The sequence below is a fragment of the Delphinus delphis genome, chromosome 9 (genome assembly GCF_949987515.2).
Source record: "Delphinus delphis chromosome 9, mDelDel1.2, whole genome shotgun sequence".
In the NCBI taxonomy this organism is placed as follows: domain Eukaryota; kingdom Metazoa; phylum Chordata; class Mammalia; order Artiodactyla; family Delphinidae; genus Delphinus; species Delphinus delphis.
The window spans coordinates 89,885,767-89,905,456 of record NC_082691.1 but is presented as its reverse complement, the minus strand read 5'-3'; the positions used below and the strand labels follow the sequence as shown (position 1 = coordinate 89,905,456).

General features: G+C 47.5%; 1 protein-coding gene across 1 annotated transcript in view; it reads left to right on the top strand.

Annotated features, from left to right (window-relative positions):
* Positions 1-3,419: 3,419 nt before the first annotated feature.
* SLC13A4 (solute carrier family 13 member 4) overlaps positions 3,420-19,690 on the top strand; it is a 40,697-nt gene continuing 24,426 nt past the window's right edge. The window contains exons 1-2 of the mRNA XM_060020962.1: positions 3,420-3,518; positions 8,513-8,641. Of these exons, the coding sequence (XP_059876945.1) occupies positions 3,420-3,518; positions 8,513-8,641 (228 nt within the window). The remainder of the gene's footprint in view (positions 3,519-8,512; positions 8,642-19,690) is intronic.

Sequence of the window (19,690 nt, the reverse complement as noted above, 5' to 3'; positions counted from 1 at the left end):
TTTTTTTTTTTTTGTACTCGTGCCTCTCACTGTTGTGGCCTCTCCCGTTGCAGAGCACAGGCTCCGGACGCGCAGGCTCAGAGGCCATGGATCACGGGCCCAGCCGCTCTGCGGCATGCGGGATCCTCCCGGACCGGGGCACAAACCCGTGTGCCCTGCATCGGCAGGCGGACTCTCAACCACTGCGCCACCAGGGAAGCCCGGGCACAACCTTTTTAAAGACAAATGAAAATTTCGTTTTTAGTAACTAGATACTTCAACACTATTTTAGGCTGAATACAAATGAATTGTTTACCCACAAAAAGTTTTATAGCACTGACTTCATTTACAAGCAAAATCAAACATTCTCCTCACCACCACCACCCCAAAACCCGACTCTTTGCCCAGCGAGCAGTGAGGGAGTAGCCTGGACAGCAACGGACTCTCCCATTTTGCCTCATTAATGCCGCACCGTACACACCACCATCACAACCCAGTCACATTTTGTCATATTTACTCAAAGAATAATTCAGAGTGTGACATAGTAGTGGAAGCTTGCCTGTGACTCAGTGGAACCCTTCTGCCATTTCTAGACTGCCGGGAAATTTTAGGATCTAAAAATTCTGGAAGTTTCCTCTATAGTCGGCATTCTCATGGCTACCTCTGGTGTCACTCAAGAGACATTGAAAAACATCTATATGCTGAAACCTTCATAAAGGAGAATCACGTAAGTGGTAAATCACATAAGTGGTAAAGGCCAGAGCACTGGCCTAAAATTAAATGCTTGTTAAATGACTTTACATGGTGCCCCTGACTTTCCTAACCCATTTTAATATCTTTCATTTTTTTATTGTGGTTAAAAAACACATCATATGAAAGTCACCATCCGAACCATTTCTAAGCGTACGGTACAGTATGTTAACTACATGTACACTGTTGTGTGACAGAGCTCCAGAACTTTTTCATCTTGCAAAAACGATACCTATGAAACCACAACTCCGCTTTTCCCTCTCCCCCCAGCCCCTGGCAACTACCATTCGACTTTCTGTTTCTAAGTGTTTGACTACTTTTGATACCTCATATAGGTGGAATCTGTCTTACATTTCTTAAGCAATGTATAAAATTTCCTTAGGAAAATGTTTTCTTTATCTAAAAAGTGGATAGAGTCCTGAAGGAGAACTACTGGTCTTACTATGTCACTCACATAATTTTATTTAACAAATATTCACTTATGGTGTAATAAAAATGTCATGATCGAGTTTCCAGGCTTAATGGAATCTTTATTATCTCATACTATCTCGCCAAGGAATTTGAAGTGGCTCATGGGTTTAACAGAGAATGTTGACTTCCACAGCTGTTTACTTGTACCCCGACTCTTTAATATTGGCCACCAAAACATCACACATGTGTTTTTGCCCACTCCGAGTTTCCAAACCATCACAAAATGAGGCCTGGATGTACTAAATACAGTAGCCAGTCTTTAAAATGCACTTAAAGAGATGAGTCATTGTAGCGCATCCTACAATGGCAAGAAAATTTCAAACTGGGTCGTCCACAGTTGCTCCTGCTTTAGAGGTCAAGAAGAACTGGTTTTCTAGAGTCACCTTTTTGGAGTCACTTTGCCTTTAGCCTGGGGATTATTTCCAACTGGCATAGCTGCAGACCCTAGAATGCCATTCCTTGCGTTCTGTGAATTCAAGCGAACGTGAATTTCATAACCCTTGACTCTGCTCAGCATCTCTCAGATGAAGACAATGCTGCCAAGGACCACCAAATATAAAAGTTTGGGGGCTTCTCTCTCTCTCTCTCTCTCTCTCTCTCTCTCTCTCTCGCTCTCTCTCGCTCTCTCTCTCTCGCTCTCTCTCTCTCTCTCTCTCTCTCTCTCTCTCTCTTTTTCTTTCTTCCTTGCCCCATATCCACATGACTTTTCAGAGAAAAGAGAATGCTTCTCCTGAACTGTAAGCAGCAGAAATTCCAGCGTCCAAGGGCTGCAAAGGCCCTATTCCTGCACCCATCAATTTTTTTCCTGCCCTCCCACCTCCTCCCTGCACACCAGCCAAAGGAAGCCTCCTGCTTCTTTTTTGGTAAAGAGCCTCAGAGAGGGACATTGGAACACCTACTCCAGCCAGAAAGACCACAGATGTCTGGGCTCCAAGGGCCTCTGAAATGAGACTGGCATCTAGATTTTTCCAGAGAGGCAGTACCCTTCCCATTCTCCCTAAAAGGGTCTGTGGTCTTTCTGACAGGCTAACATCCTCTGTTGACTCAGATGCTTTGTATTCACCCGGGTGCTGAAGCAAACAACATTTGCCACCAGGGAAATCTAAAAGACTTAATATTCTATACTCTGGGGTAAAGTTCTCCAGGATTAATATTTCATTTTCTCCCTGCCACCAGACATTTTCATCTTCCTAAGGACTAGGTCAGCAAGTGGCCCTCCCAGAGAAAACTCAGGGTCCTATGCTTTGCAACGTTAAAGCAGTGCTTGAGGAAGTGGGATTCTGTTTACAGTGATGGTCATCACTCCAGCCCCTAGGATGTTTGAGAAACAAAAATAAGCTTTGCACATTGCTTAGGTTCTGCAGAATCAGCAGGCCCCTGCTGGGACCAATCCTGAACTGCCTTTGGAAGAGATACTGACTCATTCTTTCCAACCTGCTGACTGGCTGTGAGGAATGGGCGTGGCTACTGCCTCTGTCCTGCGTCCCATAGGTGAAGGAAAGTTAAGGTGGGCCTCCAGCAAGAGTTTGTCCCGTGACAAAAAGGAATGTCTTGGGGACTTTTTTTTTTTTTCTGCTTTGGAGGCCCAGGCTCAAGGCAAATTATAATGGGAAACCAATTAGAAGGAGAGCAATTTGAACAGAGTTAAAGTGCCAGGTCCTGGGAGGAGAGACCAGCCCTATTTGAAGTCTCCATGGTCTGCTGACAAACTCGGGGGTTTGTTTTAAGGGACGCGGGGGGACTAGATTTTTTAAGGAAAGGGGGGTACAGCCAGCACAGGTAGAGAGCGAAAGTGGTACTGCCCAAAACAGGCCATCAGAGAGGGGAAAAATGTTGGAGGGCACAATAGACGGCAGCCAGACAGCTGCAGCAGAGGTGTAATCTTGATTGATTAAGGGGGCTTTTGCTGAGCTTTGGAATGAAGTTACTCCATTACTGATCAAGCAAAGAGAGAGCCATTATGCCCCCGTTTATCATCCTTTCCCGCTTCCTTTTCGCTGGGCATAAAACTATGCTCACCAATCCCACCTAAAACCGAAGGCGAGGAGGCCGGCCTTTGTTGCAAACAGAGGCTCTACCTGCCCTCCTGTTCTGCTCTTAAGACTAGAGAGGACTCTTGGAAGCCGAGAAAGGTTGAAGGAGTGTTTCTGGAGGGAGGCGAGCTTCGCCAGCAGCACAGGCACTTGTCGGGCGTGGGCTCCGAGGGGAGGAGGTCCAGGATGGGTTTGCTGAAGGGCCTCCACCGAGCCAGGAAGCTGCTGCTCGTCATCTTCGTGCCGCTCCTGCTGCTGCCTCTGCCCATGCTTCACCCCAGCAGCGTGAGTACCAGCCGGTCCCCTCCTGGGGCCAGGGGGTCAGGTGGGAGGTCAGAGGGGAGGTCGGTGGAGGGAGTGGGGTGCTCGTGCAGCGCCTCAGCATTCTTCTGTTGGTGTAAAGAAATGGAAATGCTTTCCTGGAGGAGGCTAACGTACTTTCTGCCTAAAAACTGCCATTTTCACCCCTTCACCCCATTCCCAGTCCCCCGGCCCCACGGCCCCTGGCCAGGACTGAGATAAGAGGAAGGGCCGATGGCTGGAGTGGCTGATCTGTGTGACACAGAGCAGTGGGCCAGCCTGCTCGGGGGCAGGGGCCAGGCGGACACCCCATAAAGAGAAGGGCGCTCTGGAGAGCCGGTATTTGCCAGGAGTCAACATGTGACCGTCCATATGGGAGAGCAACTGGACATGCAGGAAGACCTCCCAGATGGGGGAGGGAGGGGACTGTGGACCCCGGCCTGAGGTGCACTGCGGTGGGGTCCCCGGCCGGGCTCCTGTGCATCTAGCCAGGGTCTGTGGGTGACCACGGTGGGCTCTGATAACCAGGATTTGAAACTCTTAATCCCTCAAGTTCCTTCTGAACTTTAAGTTGAAAGCGCAGCTTGGCAGCCTGCCCTGGTCCCATGCATGTGGCCCTTTGATTATTTGTATCCTCTGTGTTTTCTTCTCTGTGCTCTTGACTGAGAGACAGCAAATGACTCGATAAAACAGAATAAGAGCCCCCAACTCTAGACTGTGGCCCAATTTTTTGTCCAGGTTTGTGTGAGCAGAAGAGCCTGGGCTCTGCTTCTGAGACCGTCATTTGCCTTCCTTGCCTTCCTTGCCTTCCTCCGGCTCCTTTTCTCCCTGCCCCCCACCCCTTCCTCCCAGTGGCTTTACCCCTTCCCCTAGCTGGCACTACCCTTGAGACTTTAGGAAAAATAAGCTAAGAAAGGTTAATCTTGTTTGTGGGAGGGGAAGGGTGTCTTCCACTCAGCTCCCAGAGTAACTTCGTAACCAAGATTAAATGACACAGTTAAAGGGGATTAGAATGGTTTCTTAAAAACAAACTGGTTTAAGTCTTTAGTAGAATAAAAACTCAGAGCACCAGGGAGCTGCTGATGAAAGCCGGCTGGGATTAGCAGACAGTGATTGGCGCTGAACGTTTTCCCGGCTATACACTAGTCCATTTCTGGCTTTGTCCCAGTAGCCTGATTTTCTTTCCTTTTCATGTTTTTGTTTTGTTTTGTTTTACTCGGTGTCAGATGGGTTAAGGGAATGCCAACCAAGTGGCACCTGCTCTTCTCATTAGCGGCATCAGCCCCCCCCCCCGTGTCCCCTGAGTCAGCCCCATCTCTGGTGACCATGACTCCGGGGGGTAGTGCAGCCATTTAATTCTGGGAGCCTGTCTTGGAGCTTCTCAGTTACCAATGACTAGTGAGAAGTACCCCCATGAAGAAGAAAACAAAATAACAAATGATTGAAGTAGACAAAAAAAATCTATAAATGTGACAGAAGAGGGATGTTGTGGAAAAAAAAAAAAGAGGAGAGACAAGGGAGGAAAGGTAAGCCTCTGCTCTGTTGGGGTCTATCAAAATACTTGAATAGGTTTTTAAAGATGGACTCACTGAGAGCAAGAGACCTTGCCCTTCCTTGACCCAGCGCCTTCTGTCCAACTGAGTTTCACCTTAGGGCGGGGTTTCTCAACAGCCACACTAGGTACATTTGGGGGCGGGGGGAGAGTTCTCTGTCGTGAGGGGAGGGCCGTGCTGTGCTGTGCATTGTAGCGTGGTTAGCAGCGTCCCTGGTCTCTACCCAGCAGGTGCCGGCAGCACACAGGCACCCCCTGCAACTGTGACAGCCAAAAATGCTTCCAGATATTCCCAAATATTCCCTGGGGGGCACACTTGGCTCCAGTTGAGAACCAGTGCCTTAAGAAAAGAGAAATACGCTACCTCAGAGCTTCCCAGTCTGTGCTCACGGGTAGCCCTCGGGACAGCTAGATGGAGCCTGGGTGGCCAAAGCCCTCAGACCTGGATGCAGCCTGCTCACCACTCGCCCCAGTGTGCCCTGCAAAGGTGATTCCTCCGTGTGTCACAGTGTCAGTAAGACGCTGCTTCTCCTTCCTCTGCAACCACCACGGGGACTGGCTCTCATCTATTCGGCCCCCTCGCATCACACTTAGATTCTGATCTTTAATCCTTAAGATCCCTAAATAGCCTCGTTTGCTCTGGGCTGGAACTGAGAGAAGTGATCTGGGCAAGAGCTCCTGGCCTGCAGTTCTGATGCTTCTTCAAAGTGACAGGCTGCAGCTGCATTTTAGGAAGGATTAGTATGACCTCCCCTTTTTTCCTGCCCGGCTCTCTAAAGCCAGGGGCCCAGACTTGATTTCCCATACGCAGAAGAGGAGGGTCAAGAGGGGGGCATCTGCAACGAAGCCCAGCTTCAGCATCCCGGTGGGATAAAAGTTACACCCAACTCCCAAGCTAAATTTTCAAAAGCCCTTCCAGTCGTTTATGACACCAAATGACGTGACCTCAAGCTCCTTCCAGTGGCGTCTGAATGGTATTTCATCGGGGTGGTCAGACTGTAGGGAAAGAAGCAGATGCAAACATCAGTTAGTAGCAGGGTCAGGGAGCATCCGCTGTGGGGAAATGCCACTTTTGAACTCGCTCCTTTATTTGTCAACAGGAGCAAAAAAGAACTGACAACACTATCCCTTAAAGGCACTGCCCGAGTACGCGCCAATCCCTACATTCCTGCTGACCAGCAGCAGTGATAAGAGGCTGCGGGTTTCCAGAATATTTTCTCCAGTAGATAAGAGAGACCTGTTAGCCAGCAGAGGAGCCCAGTTCAGTTCACCAACCTTGATGGAGCTACCTGCCAGACCACGGCCAGATGCGGGGACACAGGAGCCTGTAAACAAACTTCACAGAGGATTCTGGGTTATCTGAATATAAGCTTCCCTACTGAATTCTGAGACAGTTGAGAAGGGGCAAAAGGAAGTTTATGTAAATTCCACGGGTGTACTGAGTGCGAAGTAGATGGAAAGGCCATCTGAAGGTGGTCTCTTGGCCATTTTTCTAATGAAAGTCAGAAAGCTCTAAGGAAAGTTCAGATTAAAATGATGGTAGTTTATCCTGTTCTTAATACTGCTGGATTGGTGACTTCCTCCAGTAACTTATTCTAATTCCTAACAATAGTTACAATCAAAAAGTTTACCTTGGCTTACCCAAATTCTCCTAATTCAAACCAAAATGATGCATGGTAGAAAGAAATAGCTCTTACTCTCTCTCTCTCCCTTTTCTCTCCTTCCTTCGCTCCTGGACCTGTAATGACCAAGCCAAGAAAGACTGAAGGTTCTTTGTAAGGAATAAGGGCTTCTCAGTGAGGGAAAGACATTCTATCTCCTTTGCTTCAACTAGAAACAACACTTGCCATTCTGTCTCTTTCCCAGGAAGGAGATGGGAATAAGTGAGCTCAAGTGGGCTGAAGGGCTTTGAACTCCTTTAGGTATTTTTATTTCTGCAGTAAAGAGAGCATTTCTCTAAACTGCATTCTTTTTCAAATGGAGCCCTTTTTCCCCCCAGTATTTGTTCTGTTGTCTTATCAGCACTTCCAAAAGTTTTAACTTCTCTCTGATCTTTTGGCCCCAGAGGAAATCTCAGTGGGAGCTACAGTCAACAACTGTTGCGCCCAGTTCCCATTTCTCAACCCCCAACCCCATAATCCATGCGTATCAGGAAGGAACAAGGTTCCATCCAGCCAGGCTGGGTTAATCACTCCTGACGCCCCTCACTGATCTTGGCGACCTTTTGTAACTTTTGTGTAAGAGTTTGAGGACGCTTGTTCTGAACCCAAGGGAGAGATAAACAGAACAAGATTTGTCAGGTTCCTTGATCACCAGCCAGCCTCAGGGCAGGTCAGACCTGAGCGCAGTGGGTTTAGAACTAGGTATAAACGGAGGAGTCCACAGCCAGCTTGGATCTTCTATTCACTGGCCCTCCGGAGTCCATTGCTAAAACCCTTGGACAGTGACCTCTCCCAAGAGTAAGCCAGTGACCTTTCTCACCACCATTAATCAGCACCATTCGGGGCAACCAGGATTACTGGAGCTAAGGTTAAGGAGGACTGATTTTTTATAAGAATGTTGTACTTATTTATTCTGCGCACCCCATGGTTGTACAACCAGCAAAGGGAGTGGGCTGGGGAAAACCCTGGTAAATTTCCAGGCCTTCCCTTCCGGATAGACAGCACTCTTACTCTCTTTGTCAGAAGGAAGTTTCCATGTACATCAGGCAGTGGAGTGTCCCAGACACTGGTTAGGGCACTGGTTCTCAACAAGGGATGATTCCCCACCGCCGCCAACGGACATTTGGCAATGTCTAGAGACAGTTTTGGTTGTCACAGTTGGGGAGGTGCTACAGACGTCTAGTGGGTAGAGGCCAGGGATGCCGCTAAACATTTGACAATGCGCAGGACAGCTCTCCCCACCAACCCAGCAGGGAGTGATCCAGCCCCAAACCGGCCAGTTTCAGAACTCACATGTGAATCAATTACACAAATTAATCCCCACCTTCAGCTACCCCAAGAACCTCTAGTATCTGATCAATCTGACACCAAAATATCCTGCCTAGACCAAGTTAAAACTGTGAACTCCACCTTTATGTACATGATCTGGACACTGCAGTTAATTTCAGTCCCTACCCTGCTCAGTTTCAGGAACCAACCCAGCTGTGATAGCATAACAGGCCCGGTGGCCACCCTGCTGCAAACCAGTGCAAACCACGTGCAAGGCATCAGTCGCCCCAAGGAGCAGCCATAACTTCACCCACCAAAATACGATGACACGTATCCACCAAACTTCTCTGCCAAGGCCACCTTTGCACCTCCCAGAGCTGTGTTCCAGTGCCCACGTTTGAGTCCATGTGCCTCCTGCCTCTGCCCTGGGTCTCTTTTGGATCCTTGGTGGCAGTGGCTGTCCCTGTGACTAACCACCCACTTTCTTCCCCTTCCAGGAGGCTGCGTGTGCTTACGTGTTGATCGTGACTGCTGTGTACTGGGTGTCCGAGGCGGTGCCTCTTGGAGCTGCAGCCCTGGTGCCTGCCTTCCTCTACCCGTTCTTTGGAGTCCTGCGATCCAGCGAGGTTAGACCATTAGCAGCCCCCTGCTCGGTCCCTGCTGGGCCAGTGAAAGAGGGCTCAAGGTGAAGGGAGACTCACAGAGCAGTTGAGGAGGGGGCTTCTTTCACCCTCTGGGACAACCCATTAGCACTAAGCCTTTGCACCTGCTGTCCTGGACCCTGAGCTCCTTTCCTTCAACCCATGACCTTCATCTCTGTCAAACTGCCTCTTTCAGGAAGCCTTTTGGTTAATTACATCCAATTGTTCCTTCAGCCTGAAACCCTTTGGGAACTGTATGATTGGCACATTCAGCCAGACTGCTGTGATTCTCTGTTCTTCTGAGTGTCCATTAAGCTCTAAGCACTCAAAGGCAGGAATCAGGCCTCCCAGGTCCTTGGAATCTCGAGACGAAGCTGAGCCCGTATGGAGTAGGTGCTCAATAAATGCTTTGCCGACAGAGAGACTTACCGCATTTCCCTGAGTCCTGACAATGTCTTCACTTTCTCTAAAAAACATTTCTGTCCCTTCTTCCCCAACTCAAGATTACTGCATATTCTTTCCCTGACTGCTGTCTACCTAGAATCTGTCCTCTGTTCACTCTCTCCCTCTCTCTGTGGCATTCTTAAAATTCTAACAGAAATTGTCAACAGGAAGCCCAGGGTGGTGCCAGTGCAAACAGTTAAGCCCACCACAAATAGGAGAGAAGAAAATCACAGCCAGAAACCTGGAGCAAGATGAAGGACGGTCTTCATTCATTCACACCTGGTTCCATTTGGATTATCTCCTTATAGCACCTGGTCTCCGCTTAGGGTTTCTGAAGGAGATTGAATGGTAGAGGTTAGTTAAGGACAGAGGCACAGAAGAAAGAGGAAAGGGAACTAATGTTTGAATTCCTACTAAGAATCAGGCACTACACCAGAAGTGCTGTATTAGTTAGTACTCCCGAGATGTCTACGAGGTAGATATTAATATTTCCATTCTACGGATGAGGAAAGAGTTTCACAGAGTTAAGAAACTTACCCAAGATCACAAAGTAGGAAATAGCAGAATTGGATTCAAACTCATACCTGTCAGATTTCAAAGTCTATGCACTTGCTTACTGTACCATAAGAAAAACACTCCATAATGTATTATTGTAGCTTCATGGTGAGTTAATACTAAGAACTGTACATCTCTTCACCTGTGTGATGTGAGGAAGGAATAATGAACCTGGGTCCATGGGATGCCTTAACCATGGATAACAGAATTTTTTTTAAAGTCCAGAGATAAAAATTAGGCCATCCCCTAATTGCTGTACTTGACTACAAGTTAACAAGTTGTCCTTCTACTACATGGACTCAAATGGCTGGTTTTTGTTTGCTTGTTTTGGTTTGGGGCAGTTTGGTTTGGAGGCTGTTGGTACATTAGTTCCTTTGTTGGCATTTAGTAATCATAATAGCCTCAGACTCTCCAAAAAGGATAGCATCCCCAAAACCCTCAGCAGTGCTTTGATTCCTGGAGATGGGTCCAACACCAATATCCTGGGGACCCACATAAAAGCTAGCCTGGGACCTGAAGCACTAGGCAGTCACTCCAATTATCCCCCTGCCTCTGTGGAAAGAGAACAGGTAGGCTGGGTCTGTGTGCATGCCTAAAAGAACAAGCACCAATATTACTTTTCTTTTTTTTTTGTGATATGCGGGCCTCTCATTGTTGTGGCCTTTCCTGTTGCGGAGCACAGGCTCCGGACGCGCAGGCTCAGCGGCCATGGCTCACGGGCCCAGCCGCTCCGCGGCATGTGGGATCTTCCCGGACCGGGGCACGAACCCTTGTCCCCTGCATCGGCAGGCGGACTATCAACCACTGCGCCACCAGGGAAGCCCTCTTTTTTTTTTTTTTTAACATCTTTATTGGAGTATAATTGCTTTACAATAGTGTGTTACTTTCTGCTTTATAACAAAGTGAATCAGTTATACATATATATATGTTCCCATATCTCTTCCCTTCTTGCATCTCCCTCCCTCCCACCCTCCCTATCCCACCCCTCTAGGTGGTCACAAAGCACCGAGCTGATCGCCCTGTGCTGTGCGGCTGCTTCCCACTAGCTATCTATTTTACGTTTGGTAGTGTAATATTACTTTTCTTAAGAGAAACATAAATGAACTTGTCTTGCAGATTTCTCTTTAAAATTGTGAAAGCGAAAGCCAATGAGTCGGGAGGTGAAAGTAGAGAGCAGAGGAAGAAGTGAAGTTATAGAAAGAATTGAAACTTAAGTAACATCTTTAAAGTGAGCTAACTATTCATTAAAAGACTAATATCTTTGTATTTCACTACAGGCAGCCCAAAAGCCAACAGTATGCCTTAGTCTTAAAGTAGATGATGTCTCTATTTCCCCAAGGGCCTCCTGCAGCGGAATCTTATAGACAGGTGGGCCAATCAGCCCCTCCACACACTAGGGATGTTGCTAGGCAACAGTTCATCCTAGGGCCTGCCCATCTGCACAGCCAGGAAGGCTCAACCTATAAGGAGTCTAGGGAGGCAGTTGTTTTCAAAGGCAACAGGACTTTGTAAGGAGAAAAGGAAGACTTTGCAGGGAGAGATTGGGTGTTGCTATTGCTGGGGCTGGAGGTGGAAAACACTGGAGAAGCCAGGGGCCAATTTTATCATTTGAGGTGAAAAACCCTACCCCATCCGTCTGATAAAGTGGCTTTGGCCGGTGATATTTAACAGCCGAGCTCCGGAGAGCAGTTTAGGCCAAATATAATCTGTTTAGCTAGCCTTTTAAACTCAGATTAAAGGACATGCCGATCAGGTAGAGGACATGGGTTATAGCCCTTTGTGAGCCAGTTGACTTTGCAGACAGAGAAAATATCTATTCCACAGCCACCGACTTCTCCCCTACAGCAGCATGTGCCGTGGCTCCCTGGGAAAAGCTAGGCCGGGGGTCTGCAGGCGCCCCTACTCCAGACAAATCATCCACTCGTCACTCCCCAAACCCACCTTGTGCTTGCCCAGCCCCCTGCCGGGACTCAGGCCACTCTTCCACTTTGCAAAGTTCTCTCCAATTCCTTCAGCTTTTAAGATCCTACCCAATTACCCTGTTGGTTGAAGCCTTTCCAAAAACCTCAGCTGAAAGAGTTGTTCACTTCCCTTGGAGCCCCCTGATACCTCTGTCCTTTAAACGGTACATGAGATACATCAGATATAAACTTGCTGTGGACACGTCCTCTCTCCATCCAGATTTCACACCCTCTAGGATTTACGATGTCTTATGCATACGGGCCATTCTTGCACTAGCCCTTAGTTCACGTTTCTTGATTGCAATGTTTCTTGATAGTGTGTCAGTAGTGTACTCTCCATATGAAGGAAGGCATGTGAATAGGATCAGTGGGACCCTGGATCTGTGGCTTTTGTCCCTCAGGTTATTCAGTCAACATTCAGAAAAATATTTTGAGTGCTGTACCTACCATGTGCAATACAAGATGGGATGTTACAGATACCTTGCAGGTGACAAAAATGAAAAAAAAATATAATTTCTGGGACTTCCCTGGTGGTCCAGTGGTTAAGACTCTGCTCCGAATGCAGGGGGCACGGGTTCAATTCCTGGTCTGGGAACTAAGATCCCGCATGCTGTGTGGTGCAGCCAAAAAAAGAATTTTTTTAAATACATCATTTCTGCACTCTTGAATCTCACAGCTAATGCTCTCACAGCTAATGGTTCCCCCTAGGGCTGGATGTATGCACGTAAATGGTTAAATTCTACAGTGATGAACTGTCAGTCTGCAGGTATTAAGAGTTCACTGTGTGCAAAACTGAGACTGTCTTCTATCAGCCAAACTCAGATGCTGAAAAGAGACAGAAAATGGTCAAAATGGCTCCTGACCTTGAGAAGTTTCTACCCTAGCAGAGAGAAAGTATAAACCACATGGAATAACACAGAAGACCCTATGCAGTAATGCCTCTTTTTCTGGCCTTGCAGACCCCAATTTACACAATTTCACATGAGGGAATGTTCTATATAAATGAAATTTACCCTGCCGAGTGCCCAAATTTACCCTGCCGAGTACCCTGCCGAGTGCCCAAACTTTATATTGACCACTTTTTGACTGAGGTCTTTCCACAAAGCTTTATAATTTCCCTGGTCTTTTAAACAAATGTTGCTGAACATAAATTAACTTTTTCTTTGGAGCCTTCGATATTTCCAGGGATAACAATTTCTCAGTCAGAGAAATGTGGTCTGGATGACAGCACAGTTGAGTAACTTGAGTGCTGGTTGAATAGCTGAACCGAAAGAATCTGAGGAACATGTTGGCATTGCGCTGGAGAGAGAGCACAAATGGAAATAAGAAAGGCATGTCATCGGATTGCAGATGACTCAAAGCTAGATGGACTAGCTAATGTACAGTGACAGAATCAATGCTGCCAGGAAGAGACAGTGGACTGGAAGGGAAGTCCAGGCAAAATGAAGCTTAATAAGGATAAATGTTAGCAGTGTGTGTGAAAAAGATCTTTGGCTTTCAGCTGAGTATAGACACAGTGGGAGTCAGCTCTCTGTCCACAGTGGCCGCCAAAATGCCAAGCCTTTACCACATGTCAGGCGCAGTGGGAGGTCCTTTACATGCACTGTATCTTTTAATCCTCTGTGAAGTGGCTATTATTTTTATCTTTGTTTTACAGAGGAGGAAACTGAAGTTCAGAGAGGTTAAGTAACTTACTCAAGGTGATACAGCTCGTAAGTAGTAGAGCCAGGACTTGAAGCCCGAATTGCCTGACCCCAGAACTTTCACCCTTAACTGCTAGCCAGTATGTACTGAAATCTGCTCAATTAATAAACGTATGTGTTCAGAGCAGGAAATTCTGGATAAGGAGCTCATTCAGAGGTAGGTAGCCAAGATGCCTGAAATCTAGAAGCTAAGTCACATGAGGAATGAAGAAAAGCCTCAAGAGGGGCATGATTTCTGGCTTGTACAGCTCAACATACCAGGCTCAAAGGGTCAAACCAGAACCCGAGTCAAAGCACCATAAGGTAGATCCCCTCTCTGGGCGGGAAGACCCTGAAATGGGGGCCACACGTGGGCCTGGTGTTCCTGTCCCCAGAAGCACAAGCCAGATGACCACGTAAGGATACTAGAGGTAGACTCTGTGCCTCGGGAGAGGGGCTGGGCTCTAAGGGCCCCTTGACTTTAGGAATCTATCGGCTTGTAAGCATCCAGCTTCTGCTCCCCTCTGCGGGTGTACAGAGCCCAGTCCTGTATTTCCGATTTGTTTTTAGGTCTGTGTTTTTGTTTTGCCTCCATTGTGACTCTCGTTACTGTCATCATATAGGCCTTGAAAGTCCTCTAAGCCTTTCTGCTGTGTTGCCGTAGCTGGGGACAGTACCTGTGTCAATCAAGTGAGCTGAGATTCACTGTTTATAGGAGAGTAGCATAGATGTGGGGACCAAGCGGCTCTCTGGGGAACTAAAGAGCATGGTTTGAACACTGGGGTTTGTAAGGAGCCTCAGAGATACCCAGGGTCAGGAACTACTTCCGGTAGAGATTACGCCTGCTCTCTATCTACCCCCCAATACATGCACCCACACGTGCACGCGCATACAGACACGCTCCTTCTGCTGTCTCAGTGGCCCTGCACTGCAGGCTTCTAGCAAGTCTAATTCAGATCCTAGCTCCTGCCAAGGCAAGAGAGGCAGCAAGGCAGCTCCAGCTGGAGAAACAAAACAGCCTCTACAGCCAAGTGATACTTGAGTCTGATGTCATGAAATCTGCTTCCCTGTTTGCTCTTGATCTTTCTGACCCACTGGATTCCTGACCAGTGCCTAGACCCTGACTTGCTGTGTGTAAACCTGGGGGCATTTCGTATATCACCTTCCACTCTGCCTTTCTGGCCTCTACTCACTATGGAGGCTGACACCCCTACCTCCATGCCCCCAGCCACACATACAGGCCTGTGAGGATACAGGCTGAGCATCTGTGCCCAGCTACCCACCCTCACCTACAGCCATCCAGACACAGCCCAGAGCTGAGCGCACACCCAGGCCATACGTGGGCCCGATACCAGGAACCCACAGATCTTGCAGCCTTTTGAGGCCAAGCTGATGTTTCCATAGGAAGAGCTACAGGGGCAGATCATTCAGTCTTGAAGAAACTGGGGACACCTTATGAGTCAGCATTTCCAAGCTCTGCAGGAGCTGGGCTGACTTCGGGTCAGGTCAGCACCCATCTGGGTCTCTCTGCTTTAGACATCTCTAGGGTAGGGTTTACAAAGAATGTTTTTTAAGCAACAAAACCTTTCCTTTAAACTAAATCTTAGGAAAATCAATACATGAAGCAGATGGAAGGGGAAGTCCTACTCTGATTAGGCATGGGGGCCCAGAGCCCTGGCTGCCCGGGCCCTTCCCTCCCAATGCTTCACGGCCACCCTGTTCCCACAGCTGCCGCTGAAGTTTCAGAGGCAGTGAGTGGTTTGAAAACCTCTGTCCTCAGGGAATACAGACAGGTGGTTAGGAGGGTGTCTGAGCCCCCAGAGACTTACCAGCAGAAACAGCATTCCTGCCCCCAGGGAAGGGCGGAGAGGCAGCCACGCCGCCAGGGTGGTGGCTGGAATGGTGTAGTGAGGGGCTTCAGCTCTGCTGGGGGTTTAGCTCAGCCCGGAGGGGGGCCATCCCAGGCATCCCATCCTGGGGTCGCAGCAAAATTGTTCAGATGAACCAAAAGAGCCTCAGAATAGGTCCGTTTCCAGAGACTGCCACTGGCCTCCTGAGGGAATGCCACATTCCTGCCGCGTGAAGAGGCACAGCCACAGCAACTTGCAAGGAGAGCCTAGGTGTGTCCAGCCAGCAGCAGCGTGCTGACTGGCTGCATTTCTGACGGGGCCCGTACAACGCCACCAGTGCCTACGTCAGGACACGTTCAGATCCACGCGTTCTGCCAGTCCCTGGCTGCCACCACTATACGCAAGGACACTGGCCATGTGGAGAGGGTCAGGATCCAAGTTGGGAGTAGGGTCAAACCGAGCTTGAATCCAGTTTTCTCACTGACCAGTCTTGAGCAAGTTGTGCGTTGACTGAAATAAAAGTTGCAAGTTGAGTTTTATTGGGGGAACTTACTGAGGACTATGGCCTGGGAGACACCCTCTTAGGTAACTGAGGTACTGCTCCTAAGAGGTAAGGTAGGAGCCAGGAAATATATGAATTTTTTTTTCTGGAAAAACATGTAGTCAGACATCCAAAGACTACTGCTAATCACAACAGACATCTCAAGTTAATGATTTTAGTGCTTTTCTATCTATGGGAAGAAGTAGGAATCTGGGGTCATTGAAATGATCCCTTAGATATGCATCTTAACTATTTAGGGCCAGTACCCAAAGTACAGAATGCTTCCTGTTTTTCTCCATCCTGAATTCCCCTCAGGGTGCACGACTGCAGTGGCTAATGGCTTGATCCTTATAGAACTGGAATGGCGGGCAACATTCTTTTCTTTACATGTGTAACCTCTCTAAACTTCCATTTTACTCATCTGGAAAATGAGAATAATAGGCATACCCACCTCGTGGGGAGTTGTGAGGATGCTAGACCTACCTGAGTGACAGAGTGCCCATCACAGCACCCAGCTTATCTGCACGAATGATTCATTGGTCCATCTGTCTTCCTCCCTGACGATGGCCCTGTCCTTAGTGAGAAAAGCACTGAACTGAGATCAGCATCCAGATTTCCATTCTCCTCAAACTTCTAGGATTAAAGCCACAACTCCCCTCACCTTCCCATTTAAAAAAAAAACAACTTTGTAAAAATATTAAAAACCTGACATATCCAGAGAGCAACAAATAATTCCGTGACCAAAGAGAGTGATGTTTTTAAAAGCTCATCACTAACAGATGTCACCTGCAATTTACTAACAATGAATTAGTTCATTAAAAGACTACATTGGTCAACACTTCTGTCCTTGTGCCTCTCAATCCAGGCTGGGTTAGAAAACTCTTGAGATGTACTCACCCTTCACTTAAGAAAGTTTGGGGGAATCTTTGTCTTTTAGGTCCACCTTGCTCCTTCTTACTTCATTTCTTTCTCTTATTCCCCCACGTGGTCATGCTGGCATACCTGATTCCTAACCCTCAATCTCATCTTGAAGCGTTTCATCTTTTCACTTCTTTAACAATAATAATGGACCATTACTGAGCACTTCCTATGTGCCAGGCCTGTCTTGCATCATCTTACTTAAGGCCCATACGGATTCAATGTGTTGTGTATTACTACTTAAAAGGTTGAAATGATGGGGAAACAGGGGTTCAGTATTTGGTCCAAGAACATACAACTCATCTGTGGGGAGCAAGCATTTGAACCCAGGTTGAGTTCTTACTTGCTATCCTCTGCTCCACCTTTTCAGAGCGGCCTCCTTGAGCCCATCTCTTCTTAAACACAGTCCAGAAACATCTCTGCTCTCCAAACTTGGGGTTTGGGCACACCGAGAAAAACCACAGAGCAGAAAAGCAGTAAAGGCGGTAACACTGCCAACACAAATGTCGCAAAATCCATGCAGTCTAGCCATGGGAGGAGCACTTGTTTTAGAATCTAATTTCTCTTTGCAAATAGTGCTAACAATTTTCATTATCTAGTTTCCCAACTCACAGAATATTAGTCTTGGAAATTAGATAGTGGGGAAAGGAATGCTCACGGCAAGTGTGAGGACGCAACACATTTTAGAAAACGATTAAAATAATCCTCAAGAATCCTGGAACTCCCAGAGGGGCTGTAAATAACCAAGGTTTTATTGTAAAGAAAAAAAAAAATCAGTGGGCTAGAAAACTAACCACCAACACGATTGGACAAGATTTTATTGATTGTGCCTGGGCCCTCTCTGTATGCTAACGGCCTCAGACCAGGTCAGCCTCTGTGTGGACCACATTGTAACAGGAGAGCCACCAGGAACCCTGGCTGTCAACGTGGCGGGCCACGCTAGCTGGTTTGCATGTGTCATTTAATCTTCACGACAGCTTTACAGAAGATTGGGACTCATATAATCCTCATATATTTTTTTAGATGAGAGAAATGAAGCCCAGAGAGGTTGAATAACTTGCCCAGCATACAGCCGAGTCACAAACTACACCCAGGCTACATCACCAAACACTTGGCATTGCTTACAAGGGGGCAGGAAGGACACGTGAACAGACCTGAGCACATCAAACACCAAATAAGAAAACATCACAGGGCCAATATCCTACTAAACCTGGGCCTGGGGCTTTCACTGGACCGGGCCCAGGTATTTGGGGCCAGTGTCAGGACTGTGATTATGAATAAAGATGAGGAATGTGGGCCGGCCCGTGCTGTCTGGGGTACCCAGAATTTCCCCTGGAGTTGAATTAGATGAGTGGTTTCTACTTGGCCACCCTGAGTGGCATGTCGAATAGTAGCTTTAGATTCAGATGGACCTGGATTGATATCCCAACTCCACACCTCACACTGTGACCCTGGAGAAGTTCCTTAACGTCTCTGAGTCTGTTTCCTCACCTTAAGTGAAAAAGTGAATGCAAAATACATTTCTGGCATGTAAAAGACACTCTACCGCATGTTGGTTCCTTTCTCCTTGCCCTTGAGAGGAACCCTGAGAAAGTAGCCCCACCTCTTGTGCAGGCTCTGATCCCCCTAAAAGGCCATCACCAACTGGGGTCTATCAGGATATGTGCCAAAGAGGCAGAAAACTAAAATGTTGTCAGTCAGTCCCCAGGGAAAGTAACCCTGGTAACACTGAGTCTTTAAAAGCTTCACAGAGAGCCATGAGTCATGGGGCCAGTGGGGGACCATCACCCAGGAGGACAATGGTGTCTCAGGTCTTCTGTGGGTTCCTCTCCTTGGTAGACAGATGAAATTAAAACACCAATTCCACCACAAAGCTGCCTTTCAGCTGCCTAGGAACATGAGTGGGCAGTGAGGAAGGTCCTAGGCCCCCAGTTCAGCCAGCCCTCCCATCCCAGCAGTGCTTCCACCTCCCGCTAGGGGGCAGCACCTCCACCCACCGTCAGGGCCCGAGGCCTTCCTGTCCTTCCCAGTGCGGACTCTGCCCCAGAGTCACAAGCCCAGCACCGCTTCTCTGCCCTCCGGGAGCATTAGTGACAGTGTCCATGAGGACTGGGGTCGAGGACGAGGACTAGATTAACCAGAAGCAGAGGCCTCTTACCCCAGGAAACGGTCTGAGAGAGGAGAGATGATCCTTCTGTTGCACAGAACTCATCAACCAGACACAAGGAAATCTCTGTGGGGAAAAAGTGAGAAGGGAGAAATGGAGCAGGTTACCTTTTGGGGGGCTCTTATCTTACCAAAGTGTTGCATGCAGAGTTTAAAACTCAAATAATACTGAAAAGGTCCCAATGAAAAAAACAGCAGACTCCTTCCCCACCACTCCCTCCACCAAATCCCACCTCCCCTGACCCAGAGTCAAAAACTTAACTTTGTTAACTGCTTCTTCTGGTATTAAGCTCCACGGTCCTATATGATATTCTTATATTAATTCTTGAGTTATCACTTTTAGACATTATCGGTTGACTTCTGATTATAGCAGGTGAGGATTTTGTACTCTTACATCACCCAATTCTCCTCCCTCTACCTTCCCAGTACAGGCATATAATTCAATAATCAAAGTTTAACAGTATGATTATATAAATTCTGTCTACTTCCAACACTGCAGATTTTACTATATTTGTATTTCCTTCCCTGTTCAGTTTTTATTTTTCTTGCAGTTAAAAATGTTCTTGTTTTCTCACTTTTAGAGGATTTCTAAGTTAGGAGTTAAACTTTTCTATATCTTTTCCTCCCAATTTGTATCATGGTTGCATTGTTGGGAACAACTCTCTTGTATGTGACAAGTATTTATTGAGCATCGACTTTTCCATATTATCCTATTAGGTGCTAAGAGATACAGAAACAAGAGAGATACACATAAAAAAATAAACAGTACAAGCATGAAGCAACAGTTCTAGCACTGCCCTATGTGCTCTGTGATGTGTAGAGTTAATAGTACCCACAAGGAATGTTCTGGAGTCAGAGGTTAGAGTCACAAGGAAGGTTTTCTGGACGCCACCAGGCCTGAACTGGGCTTTGAAGTC